This window comes from Doryrhamphus excisus, chromosome 14 (genome assembly GCF_030265055.1).
Source record: "Doryrhamphus excisus isolate RoL2022-K1 chromosome 14, RoL_Dexc_1.0, whole genome shotgun sequence".
NCBI lineage: Eukaryota > Metazoa > Chordata > Actinopteri > Syngnathiformes > Syngnathidae > Doryrhamphus > Doryrhamphus excisus.
The window spans coordinates 9806337-9820441 of record NC_080479.1 but is presented as its reverse complement, the minus strand read 5'-3'; the positions used below and the strand labels follow the sequence as shown (position 1 = coordinate 9820441).

The 14105-nt window shown below is 43.5% G+C and overlaps 2 protein-coding genes across 6 annotated transcripts in view; one reads left to right on the top strand and one right to left on the bottom strand.

Annotated features, from left to right (window-relative positions):
* Positions 1-42: 42 nt before the first annotated feature.
* Positions 43-4262, bottom strand: adck5 (aarF domain containing kinase 5). 4 transcript variants are annotated; one of them, XM_058047504.1, is made up of 14 exons: positions 4068-4262; positions 3395-3474; positions 3176-3325; positions 3019-3094; positions 2722-2922; positions 2389-2643; positions 1963-2094; positions 1803-1886; positions 1632-1713; positions 1270-1348; positions 1108-1199; positions 794-1046; positions 599-715; positions 43-539 (listed from the first exon to the last, which is right to left on the bottom strand). In XM_058047504.1, the coding sequence occupies exons 1-14, from the start codon at positions 4089-4091 to the stop codon at positions 437-439; spliced, it is 1728 nt and encodes a 575-aa protein (XP_057903487.1). In that variant the 5' UTR covers positions 4092-4262; the 3' UTR covers positions 43-436. The 4 variants fall into 4 exon arrangements, with proteins under 4 accessions (XP_057903487.1, XP_057903488.1, XP_057903489.1 ...); XM_058047505.1 differs by having other exon boundaries at positions 3395-3469; positions 4068-4215; XM_058047506.1 differs by having other exon boundaries at positions 4149-4207.
* A 704-nt stretch (positions 4263-4966) lies between these two features.
* Positions 4967-14105, top strand: part of ctdp1 (CTD (carboxy-terminal domain, RNA polymerase II, polypeptide A) phosphatase, subunit 1) — a 29931-nt gene continuing 20792 nt past the window's right edge. Inside the window, exons 1-12 of one of the 2 annotated variants that reach the window (XM_058047368.1) lie at positions 4997-5036; positions 5158-5441; positions 6050-6133; positions 6873-6966; positions 7262-7390; positions 7463-7613; positions 8178-8268; positions 8340-8506; positions 9524-10504; positions 11879-12020; positions 12507-12728; positions 13765-13918. In XM_058047368.1, the coding sequence (XP_057903351.1) occupies positions 5158-5441; positions 6050-6133; positions 6873-6966; positions 7262-7390; positions 7463-7613; positions 8178-8268; positions 8340-8506; positions 9524-10504; positions 11879-12020; positions 12507-12728; positions 13765-13918 (2499 nt within the window). In that variant the 5' untranslated portion in view covers positions 4997-5036. Of the gene's footprint in view, positions 5442-6049; positions 6134-6872; positions 6967-7261; positions 7391-7462; positions 7614-8177; positions 8269-8339; positions 8507-9523; positions 10505-11878; positions 12021-12506; positions 12729-13764; positions 13919-14105 lie in introns of both variants that reach the window. The other variant, XM_058047367.1, reaches the window with a different exon arrangement.

Sequence of the window (14105 nt, the reverse complement as noted above, 5' to 3'; positions counted from 1 at the left end):
TGTGTTTCCAATATTTTCCTTTGTTCATTAGCAGTAATAATGACAGCTGTAGCTTGGGAAAAAAGGAGGTAGAATCATTTAATATTGTTAAAATAACTTATGAACATTTGGTTGTTGTTTTTTTTTTTAGCATTGAAAGTCAGGATTTACTCAATAGAGGAATGGACCCCAACACAAACAGTACTGCATCACTGACACAATCATTATCATTCACTAATAAGCAGATATTCTTACATTTAAAATATTGGCTAAGTACGCTGCTGCAAAACCAATTTCAGCAGCTTAAAACATTTTAGTTGGCTTTAAAAGTGTCATTTCCTTCATTAAAAGCATACAGTAGGCTTTTAAAAGACTTGGCGGTGTGAGTAGATACTGATTGCCAGGCGGTCCGACTGCAAAGCTTTAAAGAAAAGGTCCACATTGTGAGGTAGGAGAACTATCTCAGGTACTCGTACAGGTCCGAGTCCAGAGAGATGAGACCAAAGTAGCTCAGCAGGTTTACGAGTGACCGGGTAACACTCATCGCTGCCATCTCCGTCCTGAAAAAGAATTCATTTTAAGCGTAACAAACACAAATTTGAATTGGGATTTTTCTAACCTTAATGCCAGCTCAAACTTGAGGCCCTCCCATCTGGTCCACAACCAACGTATGACCCGGAATCTCTGCAGCATGCTGGTCCTCTCCGCCTGGATCTTCCCCCAGCATCGCACCGCGCTAAGAGCCAATCACATCTAATCAGTTGTCATTGATTGAAGCGATTTGAAGGGCTGGGTTGCCCACTGTGAAGCCAACCTCTTGGCCATGATGAAGTAGCGGTCAACAGGGGCCCCCAGGGTGATGTTGATGCTTCGGACTGTGTTGATGTTGCGGAAGACCAGCAGCATGGGGCGAGGCATGGACTTGAGCACCTGCATGATGCTGTTGAAGCGGTGGATGGCCATCTGACGCATGTAGGCCGTCTCCTCCCGACTCAGGATGTTGGACAGACGCAGCTCCCGCATGTTGATGGGCCGCTGCAGCAGCATCTCACAGAAGAGGAAGTACTCTGCCAAAGTAGGTGTCTCACTATCATACCGGCGCTCAGTGATGACTGAAGTGGTCCTTACCTTTGACCCCTAAGGCATTGGAGTACTTCGCCATTGCGGCCTCATCTCGCAGAACGATGGACCTCCACAGTTTACAGAGCGCCACCCTATCGCTAAAGGTGAGTGGAAATATATTAGTATCAATACAAGGAACCATTTTTTTTCAAACAATACAACTCTTACTCTTGGCTGAGGTATTCATACAAGCCGTGGTCCAACAGCACCAACTCTGCCTTGTTGTCAGGTCCTCGCCTCACAAGGACTGCAGACACACAAGACTGTAACAAGCTAGTTTGCCTCTCCACAACTTCCTACATTAGTGGCCCTTTTTATTTGAAGTATAGCGTTCATTAAAGGAGACATTTAATTCATATAAATGCATTTTTATATATTTTTTTATATAGTTTTTTAGATTATTTAAGAGGAAGCATTCATTTTAAGTGTGATGTTATTTGTTTACGTGGCCAACACATACAGGACTGAGGGAATTTGATCATTACTGAGCCAGTGTAATTTTTTTTATTTCAAAAAACACATTGACTTACCATTTCCAGGATGGGGATCAGCATGGATGAAACCAGTGTAGAAGATTTGCTCAGCGAATGCTCGGATCAGTTTATCTGCAGTCTGTAGAAAGTAGTATCAGCCCAAGTATTTTAATCAGGGTTTCTACTGGATGTTAGTATATCTGTACAAACTCCAGTGAGCCAACGTACATCTTTCAGGCTCAATCCTTGTCTTTTAATTTCTTCCACGTTGTTGATCTTGCAGCCGTTGCAAAACTCTGCAGTCAGCACTCGCTTTAAAGTGAAAAGGGGCTTTTAATTGAGAAGAACATGAAGTCAGCATGAACATGAAGCAAGTCTGAAACCTCACTTTACTCGTTTGCTCCCAGAAGACTTTGGGCACCACGAGGAACTTGAAGTGTTTCAGCTCGTCTGCACACCTCTCAGAGTTCCTCGCCTCATTCTCAAAGTCCAGCTCTTGAGCCAGCGTGCCCTTCAGGTCCTAAATGGTGATCAGAGTCACAAATCAGCATCTTGAACGCTCCCTTGTAGCTATGAGCAACAAACATGAAAAAATATATATCTCAAACGATCACTTTTGTTTCATGTTTTGAAGGGGAAAAAAACACCGTACTCATGGACACGATACTGCCTCTGACCCACCCCCCAACTTGATCAGCCCACCCAGTGGATATGCACAACGCTTCAGGCTTCACTACACATCTTAAAGCCTGGAGCTCTGAAAACTATCCATCAATAGAAGCCCTTTAAGGACTTGTAATGCATGCTTCCTGACCTTGAGGACCCATCGGAACCCAAAGCTGGGATGCATGAACTTGATGATATCCAGTAGGATCTCCAAGGTTCTGATGTCTCCATCAAAGCGGTCCCTGAGGTCGATGTACTGCACCTTCACAGCAACTGAGGTTCCATCAAACAGTTGCGCCTTGTGAACCTGCGCTAAGCTAGCAGCAGCTATGGGCTCATAGTCAAAGGTTTTAAAAATCTCCTCTGGACTTTTTTTGAAGTCTTCTTGGAAAAGAGCATCCACCTGTTGTTAAGAGAAAACAACAAGCCTGAGAAATCTCACCGTGTTCTCTAGGTTTTTTTGTTCCCTTGCAGTCCTCACCTCTTTGTACCTCCTGTTCAAGGCTTTGTCTTCTAGGATCTGCAGCGTGCGGATATACTCTGGCGGCAGGAGGTGGTTAAAAGAACACAGACCTTGGCCTAGTTTGATGTATATGCCGCCGTTCTTGACCGCGCCATCCACCATGCTCCCTGCTGCCCTCTGGTGGCACGCCGACATCCCGGCCAAGTAGGATGGGCTGCTCTGGCAGGTAAGACACCAAAGGAGAGTACTTTGGATATTAGCCAAATGGCACTGCATGTATGTAATTTCGATGTAGGGTATTTACATGAAGCTTACCTCATCCAGACCTCGCAAAGTCACATTGGTGGTCCACCAGTAATCCATAGATATGAACAGTCCCACAGACAGAGACCTAAAAAGTCCAAAATGTGACTTTAAAGGGACAAAATGCAGTGCATTTATACACGTTATCTACAAAGAGTTATTCCCAAACCTGCAAAAACGACCAAATCCTTCCATCACTATCCTCATCTTTCGCCGCTCTCTCGAATCTGACATGGCATACTTCACTCCTGCCGCTGCCGGCACGCCAACGGTGACGGCGGTGAGCGTCTTCCATAGCAGTCCCCTGCGTCTGCCTTCCCTTTTGCATTAATAAGAGGAAGAGATGCATTAACATGTTATGGTAACAATGCGGGCCAACAATAGATACCTGAGTGTAGTCAAGGATCTGGAACTCTGCAGTGATGAGCCAGGATGTCTTTGGAGAAGATGCTGCAGACATAATCTACACTAGACGGAAAGAAAGCACAAAAATATATCTATTTTTTTTTTGCTGATTGGGCTAAAAAGACGGTTTGCAAATGAATGGTTTAAACATGAAAGTGAGTAGAGGTAGGCTACAGTGTTGGCTGATTTTTAAACAGGAACGTCTTTAGTGACGACACAAGCAGATTATAACATTAATGTGTAAAGCATTCAAGTGTCAATGGTGTGTGTGTGTGTTGTGAGAGGGGGAAAAGGCAAGGGGGTGGGAGTGTAAGCCAAGGCCAACGTGGCCAGCCCGGGACATGTTGAGTGTTTTTGTTTTGAATGTCTACAACTGAGGGACACAGTGTCCAAAATAGGTGCTAGAGATGGTCATGTCAGAAAACAAAATATATGCTCTTGAGGGCGACTAGTTAGCCATTTCCCTTATAACAACCATAATCACATTGATGGAAATATATTGCAGCATGCAAAAAAAAAAAAGTTTTACGCCTAGTTAGCATATTATTTACTCGGTCAACCAGCACAACCACTGTTAGCTTCTTGGAAATTAGCTAACTTTAGCAAACAAGGCTACTTTGACCACACGGCTTCTCGATCAAATATACACAACATACAGCTCCCTGGATCTTCCTCGTCATATTTCCTGAGTAAAACACCTCTCCGTCGGATGAATTTATCTCCAAAGTGACCTTTACATCAAGTAGTCTTTCATTGACGTCCGTCTGGCCAGCCTTTAACTACATTTCTAGTACATTGCTACATTGCTAGTAAGCTATTGGTTCAACCGGGTCGAGGGCGGAGACTTAATGACAGACGGGTTACTCCGGCTTACTTCCGCTGCCGCTATCGCGTCATCATGGGTTAATAAACACCGCCACTGATTTCGTTTCAGATCCGTTACGAATTCAGGCTGATATCGTCGATAATGTCCTGTATTTCATATAACACAAAGAACACCAGACATTTAATAAATGTATTAATTATATAAAATATTAATTACATTTATTTAAATACTTTGAGGTAGCGGGGTGTTTTGCAATGCGGCCAATCTAATATGTGACAACATAGAAAAACAGGACACTCATAAAATATGTCAAAATTGTATTTTAAACAATAAAAAGGACAATAAGTAATAACACCGTTAAAAATAAAGGATTCATTATCAAGAACGTCTATAAGAATGGGAATTCTTTATTCACAATTCACACGTGGCTCCGTTTCAACTGACCAACGTTTCAGACAAATATTACCTCAAATGACTGAAGTGTCAAAAGCATGAATAATTTGATTCAATTATGGATTTTACAGCAGGAAGAGCTGGTATATATGGAAATATATAAATATCGCTATTTCAGTGTGGATCTGCACCTCGCTAATAAGTGCCAGCGTGAAGAGAAATAGAGGATAAGTACCTCCTTACTATAATTATATGTATTAGTTGGTTTGGTTTTCTAATGCTATTGCCCGTTTTTAACTACCGGAAGTTGTCATCGTGACTTGCGTGTCTGCAGTGTTGCCACTTCCTGTTTACGGGCGGGAAGAGTGAACGCGGCTACCTGTCGAAGCTAGTGGCTTTAAATCCAGTACTTTTATTTTAATTCTCCTGCAAGCCTGTCATAAAAGCGTTTTTAAATGTTTCTCGAGTTGCAACTTGTAGTGGATAGTCTTTAAACAGAACATTATTTATTTTTTTGTACGGAGCAGATGGAGGATCCTCCCGCAGATTCTGGCGGCGGTGGCGGCGATGTATCAACGCTGGGCCCCGCGGTGCAGGTGTCGGATGTCTGCTACACGTTTGGGACGCTCCCCTGTCGGCTTCTGGAGTGGAAAGTCAAACCTGGCTCTCACGTCAATGTGGACTCCGTGTTAGCGCTCTGTGTCCCCATCAGGGCAGCGACGACCAGGCTGCCGGAGAAGAAGGTGAAGTCGGACCGCGCGGGAGTCGTAAAGGAGCTGTGCTGTCACCCCGGACAGGTCATACAGCCTGGGTGAGTTGTTGTAACATTTTAACCTGTTGTGGTTCAGCTGTACCCTGAGTGAGGACGTAGCAGCTGTGTTGTGCTATCTGGCTAACAAGCTGCTAAGCATGGGTGCTAGCTTGTTTTGTACACTGCTATCAAGCGAGCGACTACAATGTTTTGTTTTGCTTGGCTTTCAAAATAAAATTGGTTTGTGTTAGTAAACATTATTTGTAGGGTTGTTGTTGTTGGAGAAAAAACTGAGAATGAATAAACTTTACGAAGGCTAGACTTAATAACTGGGATACCCACGCTTGGGTTTTAACTTGGTACATGTGAATGCTCTTATTCTGAAATCGGAAGTGGGGCATTGTGTTTTTGAGGAAGATGCGATCATATGTTTTTTTATGTTATTCTTTAGTTACAGTAATAATGAAATATTTAGCTAAAAGGATAACAGATGACTCTATTTACTTTATTTCTGTTTTTTTCCAACGTTGCAACTATTAATTGTCATTTGAATCACATCAAATACCATTTCACTTCACTTTTTTCCTGTTTCTGTAATGTGATTTATTCATTATATTATTGTTATAAATAACTAACACTGTACTGTCTTTTGCAAATGTTTTTACTAGGGGTGTCATTGTCAGAATAGCAGGATGCAGCCACCCCATAGTGATGAAAGGCTTATGTGCTGAATGTGGCCTGGACTTGACCCAGTAAGGAAATACAAATAATATTGTTTCTTCACACACAATATCAACTCTGACATTTTGTGATGATTGGTAACTGTATGCACCTGACACATTTTATGAGGATTTGTGGTGCCTTCATTTTTTGATCATTGATTCAATGGTGACTTTACATTTCTAAATACAGTAAAAGTTTTTAATACAAATGTGAATTGCACGAATGTGGCCACATACAGAAAAATTATGGTTGCAGAGGACCGCTTTTGTACATTTTGTACATTAAAGATGCTTGACATACAGATCAATTTGTGTAATACATCTTCTATTTTATCTTTACAATATGCAGACTGTATGGGCAATTGGATTGGAAACCATGAAAGCTATTGGGACCTACTGACATGGGCATTTGCTTTTGTCTCACCAAATTTTTATTTAGTTTTAAAACGTTATCATTTTAATTAGTTTCTTTTGGTGCATTGAGCTGATTTCTAAGCCAGCAGCATGTGTTGTATGCACCTGACACATTTTCGGTGTTGCTTTAGCTAGGATAATTTGTGGTTTCTTCATTTTGAGATCATACCCTCAGGTGGCGCCAGAGATAATATTGTGGTGATAAATCATTCCGTTTGAATCAGACCACATTCAAGCGAAAACACTTTCAATTCAAAAGCTTCTTCTCTTTTGAGTCACCGTATGTTCAAGGATGTAATAGAAACCAGCAAAAAGCATAACCCCCCAACCCCCTCCCTGTCTCTCTCTCTATCAGACTGCAGAGCACAAATGGAAACCAGCAAACTCCCATCTCTACGGCAACAGTCTCCATGGTGCACAGTGTGCCCGAGTTGATGGTCAGCTCTGAGGTGAGGCATGTGACGGACATACCTTAAAAAAATAATGAAATGGTGTGCATTATTTTCCAGATTATATACACTAAGGGCCATATGTGGAATTAGCCAGAGGATGTTTATTTTATTTTATGTAAAATTGACTTCTCTGTTCATCCTAAAATGGCAACGCCACACTGAAAATGAAATTTGTTCGTCCCCATTTATCTCAACAAAAACTAATGCAGGTCTTTATATGAATGTTTATGATATACAGTGTACATCTCAAAACAGTGGTCATCACATGAGTTGTCTTCATCCATCCAAACAGCAAGCAGAGCTGCTTGGCAGGGAGGACCAGCAGAGGCTGCGCCGTAACAAAAAACTGGTCCTGATGGTGGACTTGGACCAGACTCTCATCCACACCACCGATCAACACTGCCAGCAAATGTCAAATAAGGTACTTATCACAGCATGAGCACAGTTTATTCTACAAGCGTAAACACTTCAAACCTATCATTTTTTCCTGCAGGGCATTTTCCACTTCCAGCTGGGGCGAGGAGAGCCAATGCTCCACACGCGACTACGCCCGCATTGCAAGGAATTCCTGGAGAAAATCGCCAAACTGTACGAGTTGCACGTCTTCACATTCGGCAGTCGTCTTTATGCACACACCATTGCGGGTAATTTGCTCTCTCATCACCTATTATTGAGCTTGGCAATTGTCTTTGCTGGTTGTACTTCCTGTGTGTGTCCAGAGGGGGGAGCTCTGTGCCAGTGTATTTTGTTCTATGTAAGGTTAGCTGTAGACGACTGATTTAACCTTCACATTCTGATTTATACAGAGCATAAACTACACCATGATGTGTATTTTTGACTGCTTTCTCCACCAGTCTGCAAGGAAATACTACAAAACTTTCAAACATGAAAACCTCAGCAGAATTGTGATGCATTTGAAATTGAGGTAGGCCAGCCATGCTTTATTCAGGCTGCAGCCCTCCATCATGCCCTACAGTATATAACTCCAGCCCAGCCCTGTTTTGCCACCTTATGATGAATGTTTAATGCCTTTGGAATTGAAATTTACTACTACCCCTGATGAGGCAAGGCCGGTGTGGTTGACTGCAGTCGCTTTGTATATTATATCCTGTCAGGAACAACAGAGAGGTTGTGAAGTTTAAACAGTTAAAGCGGTGTGGGTTATCAAGCAAAATGCACTCATTTGCTCTTTAATGTTGTTTTCTTAGGCTTTTTGGACCCTGAAACAAAGCTGTTCTCCCATCGAATTCTTTCGAGAGATGAATGCATCGACCCCTATTCCAAGACGGGGAACCTTAGGTGGGAATTCCATACATTTAAATGCAAATAAATCACGCCAACAAGCTGAAATCCCTCTAATGTCCCAACAGGAACCTTTTCCCCTGTGGGGATTCAATGGTCTGCATCATTGATGACCGTGAAGACGTGTGGAAGTTTGCGCCCAACCTCATCACTGTGAAGAAATACGTTTACTTCGAGGGCATCGGGGATATGAACGCGCCGCCCGGCTCGCAGGAAGCTCTCATGGCCAAGAAAGGTCCTTAAGTTATTTCTCCCAGTGAGCGACGTCCTTGTGAAGCTGTGTGTACAACCAAGGATGCCACGTCCAGCGTTTCCAGTTCCCTGCACAGTCCGCTTTTAAGAGGCACTTTTAAGTTAACAAGAAAGTCCTCTCGCAAAGCTCACTTGTTAGGTTGTTGTTTAAAGGCAGTGCAGAGTCTTAAATGAGGGCGCAGAGTTCAGCCTACTGTGTTTGACTGGCTATTCGCTTTGGCACATCTTGCCGCAGAACAAATTCAGTGATAAATGTCCCCCGAAGAAGACTTTTAGATTTAAGATGTACGGTGTTTGTCTAGGGAAGCCGAACAATATGGAAAAAGTAAGTGAAGACAAGGAAGGAAGGGCGACGTGTAGGTTTACTGATTATATTAAAACACAATTTGACTCTATAGGGAAATCAACTGTAATGGGCTCTTATTGATGCTGGAAGCAAATGAATATTAGCACACACTGAAATGAAAAAAAAACTGAGTTCAGGGGAAAAATATTGCAGGAGTGCGCTTGTAATATGAGAATAATGTCATGATAATGACAATTCTTTTTTAAGACAAAAAGTTAAATGATAAATTTGTAAGTTTAACCAATCCGTAAATGTGAGTGTGAATGGTTGTTTGTCTATATGTGCCCTGTGATTGGCTGGCCACCAGTCCAGGGTGTACCCCGCCTCTCGCCCGAAGACAGCTGGGATAGGCTCCAGCACCCCCGCGACCCTTGTGAGGAAAAAGCGGTAGAAAATGAATGAACCAATCAGTGTCCAAATTCCCACACAAGCTCAAACACTAAAAGTAATTATGACTTTAAAAATGTTACTAGTAAATTATTTTCTTGTAAAGAGGTTGTCCTAATAATAATAAACTATATTCACATGATATGTTTTATATGTATTCTTATACAATGTCTAGTTTTGCCCTGATCCTCCCGCCAAGCCACCTTCCATCCAGTCTTTCTAAAGTTGTAGAATACCAGCTGATTGCTGTGCCCTGTCCCCCTGCAGGAAGCCAGTCATGTCGCCCAGCAGAGAGCACAGAACCATTAGAAGCCCCGGGTGCAGACGAGCACAACAACGGTCTCAGGAAAAAGCCAGTAAACGACGGCCCAGCGGAGTCTCGGTGCTCTCAGGGAGTCCCCACAAATGAACGGACACATCCCGCCGGGCCTGTGCAGGTCGAGGCGTTAAGTAAACCTTTAGAGGCTGATGAGGAGGCATCTGAGGCCACATCGAAGCAAACTCAGGGGGGTCATGGCCAAGAAAATAGTCAAGAGGAGAGTGTTAGCAGGACAGATGATGCCCAGGACAGTCCGAACTCTTTAACAGCAATCGGTGAGTCCAATAATCTGGACTTTGACCTTTCCAGTGACAGCGACAGTGAGTCTATAAAGGAAAAGACGACCTCTGCGGACGGTGACAGTGAGGTCAGCCAGGAAAAGAAGTCTGAGCAAGATGGCGGAGAAGAGACAAAAGATAAAGCACAAACAATTTCTGACTCGGCAGAACATTCAGACGTTCTTCTCCCTGAGCTTGGGAACGGCTGCTCAGACAGGAGGGAACCCGAAACCGAGTCACAGAATAGCGAACAGTCTGGTGTGACAATGGGGGAGGAGCTCCTGGACCAGAGCATGGAGGACGAGGATGAAGAGGAAGCGGACAACGACAAGGACGATCACCTCATCTACCTGGAAGAAGTGCTGGAGCGGATCCACACGGAGTACTATGCCCGCTATGAGACCTTCCTGAAGAAGGAGGTGCCCGACACGCCCGACACGCCGGACATTCGCAAGATTGTTCCTGAGCTGAAGAGCAAGACGTTAGAGGGCACCACATTGGTGTTCAGTGGCTTGTACCCAACCAACTACCCATTTGAGAGGACTCGGGAGTACTACCACGCTAAGGCACTGGGGGCAAAGATTGGCAAGAATTTGGTTCTGAACTCACAAGAACCTAATGGAACGACACATCTCATTGCAGCTAAATCTGGTAAGTAAAAATCGACCATAAATGCTTCAACTATAGCGTTTATTTTGCTAAACTACGTAAACTACTAAGTGAATACAAAGTAGGATTCAATATTAAACAGAATATTTTTGTAATTAGAGCATAATTTTTAGCATTATGAAAGTAGTTACTTTTACACTCCTATTATTCTTTGTTTACATGACATTGCGAAGGCTACTATATCACTGCAAAGATATTAAGCGATGGCCATTGCTAGCATAGCACGCTACTGAGCTAACTAGCCAAAAATGTACCACTTCCACATGGAATGAGAGGAATGTACATCCAGGAATACGTTCATTGTGGCAACTTGTCTGGGCATGGAAGCAGGAGTCCAGAACATCAGGAGCAGCTAGGGGTTTAGTATCTTGCCCAAGGATACTTTGACATGATCACAGCAGGACGGAGGATCGAACCCACAACCTTAAGGTTGGGAGACGACCGCTCTACCAGCTGAGCCAGGCCTTGTGATTCTTCTTATTTACTTCATTCAGCCAGTTGAGACGTTTAACTGGAACCATTCTGAAGTGATGGAAGGCTTTTTTTGCTTAATGAGGCTGGAATCCAACAATGGTCGTCAGGGCTTGTTTTAAAGTCCAGCTTTACTGGCATATTGGCAAGTGGTGTGCAACGCAGCCTCGTCCAATCCTGACACAAACCTTGTATCGCAAGGTAGTGGGTAATTGAGTTCATTTCAATCGGGAGAACATTACTAAAATGCCTGCTTACTCTTGGCTCAGAAACAGTGAGGAATATTCAAAATGAGGCCCATGCTTGTATGTGCCACCAATTCAATTTACGTTGCGAGCGAGCACAGGAAGTGGTGCCGGTTGCCTAGGGAGCCTCACTTGGCAATCACTCACATTGCACAGCAGAAGAAGAAGAGGGCGACTGGGAAGCGAGGAGAAGCGACATCAAGGAAATCAGGACATTACAAAGTTTGCCTAATTTGGAATGAATCCCTGAAAAGACTGCAGTGATTGGAAAGCCAATTAGTTTCATGAAGTTCACTTTTTCTCCCCAAATACTGTTAATGTGTTTTAATGTGAAAACCTACGCAAGAACCACAAATGCTGGAGTTACAGTTTGGGCATGACTGTGTTAAACATCAATAAATATTATCCAGTATTCGGGGTTCAGAGAGCGGGCAGGAAAATGAAAGGACAGCACATCCAGAAGACAAACCTTCTCTTTGTCAGCGTATCGACCTGGCAATTATTTTCTCCTTTCTCTTCCAGCGCCCCCCCCCCCCCCCCCCCCCCAAAAAAAAAAAAAAAAACGAACAAAGGGGTTTTGATGGAAAGGTCAAGACTGTCACCCATTCTTTTTTTTTTTTTTTTGGTCTATGTCAACCAGGCACGGAGAAGGTCCGTCAAGCGCTGGCGTGCAAGCATCTCCACGTGGTTAACCCTGACTGGCTGTGGAGTTGTCTGGAGCGCTGGGAGAGGGTGGAGGAGACCCTCTTCCCGCTAAAGGAGGACTACTGCAAGCAGACACGGTATGATAAAACTAGGAATAACCAGGCTTGACTGAGTAAAGCACAAGGTGAACAGTAACAGTAATAGATTACACCTGTAGATTCAGTCTAAGAGCGTATCATAGAAGGTCTTCTTGACACACACACACACACACACACACACACACACGCACTGGCATAGCACAATCACAGTTCCATAGCACTTACATACGACTGATGGAAATATACTGGGAGACAGTAGATTCTTTGTTCTCACTCACGAGCTGTGTACTTTCATTCTGGCCTTTTCCTCCATCTTCCTCATTGATGATAGAGTCCAGCTGTGTAACCTAATACGTTGTTGTTATTTATTTTTTTAATACAATACAATGCAAACATTACAGCAATATCCTGCAGGTGGCAGTACTGCCAAAAAATCTCATTTTTGCATAATATTAACGCAACCGTTTCGGTGGCGGTAGCAGGGTGTGTTTATCATTCTCATTTAATTTCTTCACCTGGCTGAAGGAGCAACAGCCCGGCAGCTTTCCTGTGGGGCTCCCGGCAGAAGCCTCATTTCCAGCAACCTCCTCCGATCCAACACAGACCTCCGCCTCCGGAGGTTCGAACCTACGACCGCGTCACCGGGAAGCTGATTCGCAGGGCCCCTCGGACATCAACGGCAGCGCCTTACCTCCAGACGTCAGGTTCTGCTCTGTCTGATCAACGTGAGCAGCAGACGTGTCTCAGGTACTGCAATATAATCGTAACGTACAGATGAAATAACACTCTAGCAGCTTCTCACGACTCGATATCAGCAGGAGTATGATTTGCTGTAATTGCTGTGTTTGCAAAATAAGGGCAACACGGAAGCACCAACCCTTGGGTATTCCTCAAAACTACTATTGGTATTTGCCTGTGTAGTATTGACGCAAAAACTCATTCATAACACATCTTAACTACATGGTTTGTCCTCAGAGTCCCATTCGCTTCCATCCCTTCTCCTTAAACAAGCTTCTGTGCTTACTATATGACTCCCAATGGAGACATGCTGTTGCCTTACCTACTCATCAGGACGGCAAAGCTGTGGTGGTTATTTGTTGTACTTCGACTACTGATACGTCAACATTGCACAGCCAGATTTTCGATCTATTCTGAAATGATCCACGAGGGGGCGAGCAAGGATTGAGTTATGGTAGCACAGTTGATATTTCTTTGATATTGGATGATAATGAAGAAGGATACAATAAGTACTCCGTGGAGTCAGGTTACCTGAACCTCAAAGAGGATTGGGCATTTATTGGAAGCAGGCTAATTGGAGAGAGGCTTCCGAAATTACAAAACTCATATTTGATTTCATTTTTTTTTTAACTAAGGATATGGAGTGCATGAGAAAGTGGAAGGTACCTCTATTTGGCCCCGAGTTAATATGCAAAGGGAAGCACTCGTCCAGGATTAATACCACCAATGATTTCATTGTAAACATCAGGGGGTTGCCTACAGCCAGAGCTGTTAGTTTTTTGTTCCAGAACCAATTAGAGACCCTGGCGGCAGTTATTTGCTTTTGTAGACCATACACCCGGCAGCTACAGGAGAGACTGCGCTTCAGTTCAATGGAGGCTTTAGTCATTTAAGGACACAGCACTGTTGCATCAACTTTGGTTTTAAGTCATCAAAGAAGATCAGTTTAATGAAGTGGACGTCTAAAATGAAAGAATGGAAAGACTTTCATCCTTGCATTCATTTTGCTAACTATGTTGTCCTTTTTTTTTTTTGCATACCTCAGGGGAACGCCAAATAGTCAACAAGACGTAGCAGCGGGGCCCAGCCAGGATGACAAGTCATTAGGGCCGGCGCGTCGGGAGCGTCAGCCAAGCATGTCGGAGACGATGCCGCTGTACACGCTTTGCAAGGAGGATCTAGAGAGCATGGATAAAGAGGTAAGGACCAGTCAATACTGCACTTTTTTGTTTTGATACACTCATTCATTAAGAGTCTAGTGGCACTCTACGCTTTTAAGGGTATATACTGTAAAAAAGAAAAAAAGTCTGCTCATGCATCCTTGTGTTTTCTGCTGTGTGCATTCAGAGAGAATAAGATAAAACTACACATTATTTTTGATGGTTT

Coding starts and splice junctions, on each gene's coding strand:
- adck5 (XM_058047504.1), bottom strand. CDS start 4,091: ATGACGAGGAAGATCCAGGGAGCT. Junction 2,923..3,018: donor CTTTGCGAGGTCTGGATGAG/GTAAGCTTCATG, acceptor CTTACCTGCCAG/AGCAGCCCATCCTACTTGGC. Junction 1,887..1,962: donor TCTGGGAGCAAACGAGTAAA/GTGAGGTTTCAG, acceptor TTCACTTTAAAG/CGAGTGCTGACTGCAGAGTT.